The sequence below is a fragment of the Atta cephalotes genome (genome assembly GCF_000143395.1).
Source record: "Atta cephalotes unplaced genomic scaffold scaffold00097, whole genome shotgun sequence".
Classification (NCBI taxonomy): domain Eukaryota; kingdom Metazoa; phylum Arthropoda; class Insecta; order Hymenoptera; family Formicidae; genus Atta; species Atta cephalotes.
Window position 1 is genome coordinate 414,379 of NW_012130161.1, and position 3,527 is coordinate 417,905.

Consider the following 3,527-nt stretch of genomic DNA (forward strand, 5'->3'; position numbering starts at 1 on the left):
TATATATATATATATATATATATATATATATATACATACATACATACATACATACATACATACATACATACATACATACATACATACATACATACATACATACATACATACATACATACATACATACATACATACATACATACATACATACATACATACATACATACATACATACATACATACATACATACACAGGATGGTCCGGACTACCCACAAGAGCCAGCATGTATATATTTCTCATAAAAAAGTGAGTCGAAAATGTCAATAACAAAGTGTTGTAATATTAATAGTTTTTAAATAATGTGCGAGCCTTTGAAAATACCCAACCGTAGGACACGAAGTTTGCGCCGTGAGGTGCGTAACTAAGCGACCGTTTTAATTGACGGATATCGATAAACGTATTACCAAACAAATATTACAAAGGTTCGTGAAATTTCTATTAACATCTGCGACATTAACATGTGCTGTGCCGTTTAATACAGTATCCGTCAATCAAAGCGTTCACGCGGCCCTTAGTTGTGCAAACTTCATGCTCTGTGATTGAATATTTTCAAAGGCTCACACATCGTTTAAAAACTATTGATATTACATATTTTGCTATTGACATTTTCGACTCATCTTTTCGAGGAATATGTACATGCCAGTTCTTAAGGGTGGTCTAAATCGCCCTGTATATCTATTAATGTCATTCAATTGATTGCGTTTTAGGATTGTCTACGACAATGGGACAGCTATTTCTTTAAAATTGAGAAGATGTTGTTTCTAAATGTCTAGTAATTTAAATCTTATTAAATATTTTGAACATTTCTCGACATCTCTGTAGAAATGTTTTTCGCGAAAAAGTGTTCGTGTGTAAAAATTGTCGACTCATTAGAAACTGATTTAAGTACACGAGTGACAGACTTTTATTGTGTAAAGTTATTATCTATATATTCATAAAAATTAGTCTTTACATTATTGCGACATTGTACTGGGACTCGATGAACTGTACATATATATATGCAAATTATGTCATCATAAATGTGCCATATCAGTGTTACAAAAAACTGCGAGATTTATAATTTATATAGATGCTTGTGCACAGGTTACTATAGTCTTCTTAAATTACATTTATCATTATTATCTCTCACATGCATAATTCACATAATGAACAGTTTACATATATATTTCATTTAAGTGTTTTTAAGTGTGTTTTACGTATAATATCAAAGTATATTCTTTCTATTTATGCCTTGCCGTTACATTATGTCAATTTTATTTGTCGCATTTTGTTACGAACAGGAAATCCTTTTCCATGCTCGATTCGATGCTACAGTAAGAAGAATTACACTTAATGATTTACATTACTATCATCGTACACTAAGATGAACTTTGAACCCATAGGACTTGATAACTTTGTACAGTACACATTAAAGAAATTTTCTTTCTACTGACGGCATTAATATCGTTGAGATATCCTTAATTTTATCTACGTTGCGTATTATACACTATTATACTCATGTGGAGAGCAAGAAAACAGATGCGATAGTCGCTATGCGTTCAATGTTTCACTGTACATACGATGAGTTGGTAATAACTAATTAATATAGCTTCACATATATTTATTGATTAATAATTCGCACGTATATTCAAATACATATATATATTTAAAGTCTATGAAATATTTTTACGATGTAGAAATAAATGATTGTATTTCAACGGAAAGATCGTTTTTTAATACTTTTTTTACATCAAGTCTTTCCAATTTTATTTTATCATTCTGTTATACATCGTGAAGCTATATTTGCAATATAAACGTCATGCAATTTTTCTAATTGATACATAATATATTACACATTGTTGACATTTTACGTAAACAATTGTATCGGCTAAAAGTAATTTTACAAACAGAGAATATAATTACTTTCTAAAATCCCTAATTTTTATGAATGAATGCATTTCTGTCAATTTTGTCATTTTGCGAAAAATTGCATACGAGACGTTCAACTTTCATTGAATTATGTACGTAAATATTTGCATAAATGCAAACGGCTTATTGATATATATATATATATTGTATGATATATACTTACATGTTACATATTATACAATATAAATTTCATATTTCATATCTAGCTTATGTTGCAGACAGATAGTGCAATACATTTTACAAATCATTTTTTTACGATTAAATTTTAGAATCGCGTTTTTAAAAATCATTTGTTATATTCGCGAATATAATGTTATATTCACATTTGTTATATTCGCGAATATATTATATATGTCAATTATATTAAGCAATTATATATTGCAGCGTAGTCGTATAAACGGAATAAGATTTTGTGTAGATTTATAAAATTTTATCTCGTGTGTTAAAATCTTTTATTCTTTTTATGAAAAGTTTATTACTTCATCTATTTGTAACATCTTTCTATCCTGAAGAATATGAAACTTCAATGTATTTTCGATATACATATATTATATCTTTAGTATTGTACATACATTGCACCACGCCTCAGATACATAACCGAGTCATTTTTGTGCCTTGTGCTGCGTTGACGAAACACGCAGGGCGACGTATGCACGAGGAGAGTCATACACAAACTAGTGATTTGGACAACAATAGCAGAGACGATATCTGTGAGTCTATCTTTATTTTATCACGATACATAGTGCCCACATTCACTATATTTTTCTCAAATATCTTTTTTAAACTGTTTTTATTTTTATACTCTTTCGCGGTGTCAATCATTATATCAATAAACTCGATCGATTGTACATAGTTAGTTAGCAATACGTTACATCATCTTCCTTATGCTTATATATGTATTTAATTAAAAACATTAATTGGACAAGCTGGTTATAAATGGTAGATAACTTTCTCTCTTTCATTGTATATTATAAATATTAAATAGTATAAGTTTGGAATGCCTTACCACTTGTATACAAATCTAATTTGCAACTGTGTACACACATGACACACACATATACACGAATATATTGTGTTGTGCATATCGAAATTTTATCGACAAAACAATCATATGTTGTGTAACAATATAAAATGATTTTGTTTTCTTTGCAGATGAAGAAGACATTTTGGAATACCAGTTTCTACACAAGTGAAAAAACTTTGTTAAAGTATACATACGGATAATAACGCGATCAATCGAATGAGTGGTCAAGATATATTTCCATTAACTTTTCGGTAGTTGAATGGAAGTATTACACGCGAAACATATATTTATATATTTAATAGGCCAATTTTGATAAAATATCATAGAAAGTAAAAATATATTAAAACTCGTAATTATTGTGTGTGTGTGTGTGTGTGTGTGTGTGTGTGTGTGTGTGTGTGTGTGTGTGTGTGTGTGTGTGTGTGTGTGTGTGTGTGTGTGTGTGTGTGTGTGTGTGTGTGTGTGTGTGTGTGTGTGTGTGTGTGTGTGTGTGTGTGTGTAGTGTAGTGTGTAGTGTGTGTAGTGTAGTAGTAGTGTAGTAGTAGTAGTAGTAGTAGTAGTAGTAAGTAGTACGTAAGTAGTATAGTAGTACTA

General features: G+C 29.9%; 1 protein-coding gene across 1 annotated transcript in view; it reads left to right on the top strand.

Annotated features, from left to right (window-relative positions):
• Positions 1–3,102, top strand: part of LOC105624974 (segment polarity protein dishevelled homolog DVL-2) — a 13,148-nt gene extending 10,046 nt beyond the window's left edge. The window contains exons 8-9 of the mRNA XM_012206317.1: positions 2,470–2,619; positions 3,062–3,102. Of these exons, the coding sequence (XP_012061707.1) occupies positions 2,470–2,619; positions 3,062–3,102 (191 nt within the window). The remainder of the gene's footprint in view (positions 1–2,469; positions 2,620–3,061) is intronic.
• The last annotated feature ends 425 nt before the right edge of the window (positions 3,103–3,527 follow it).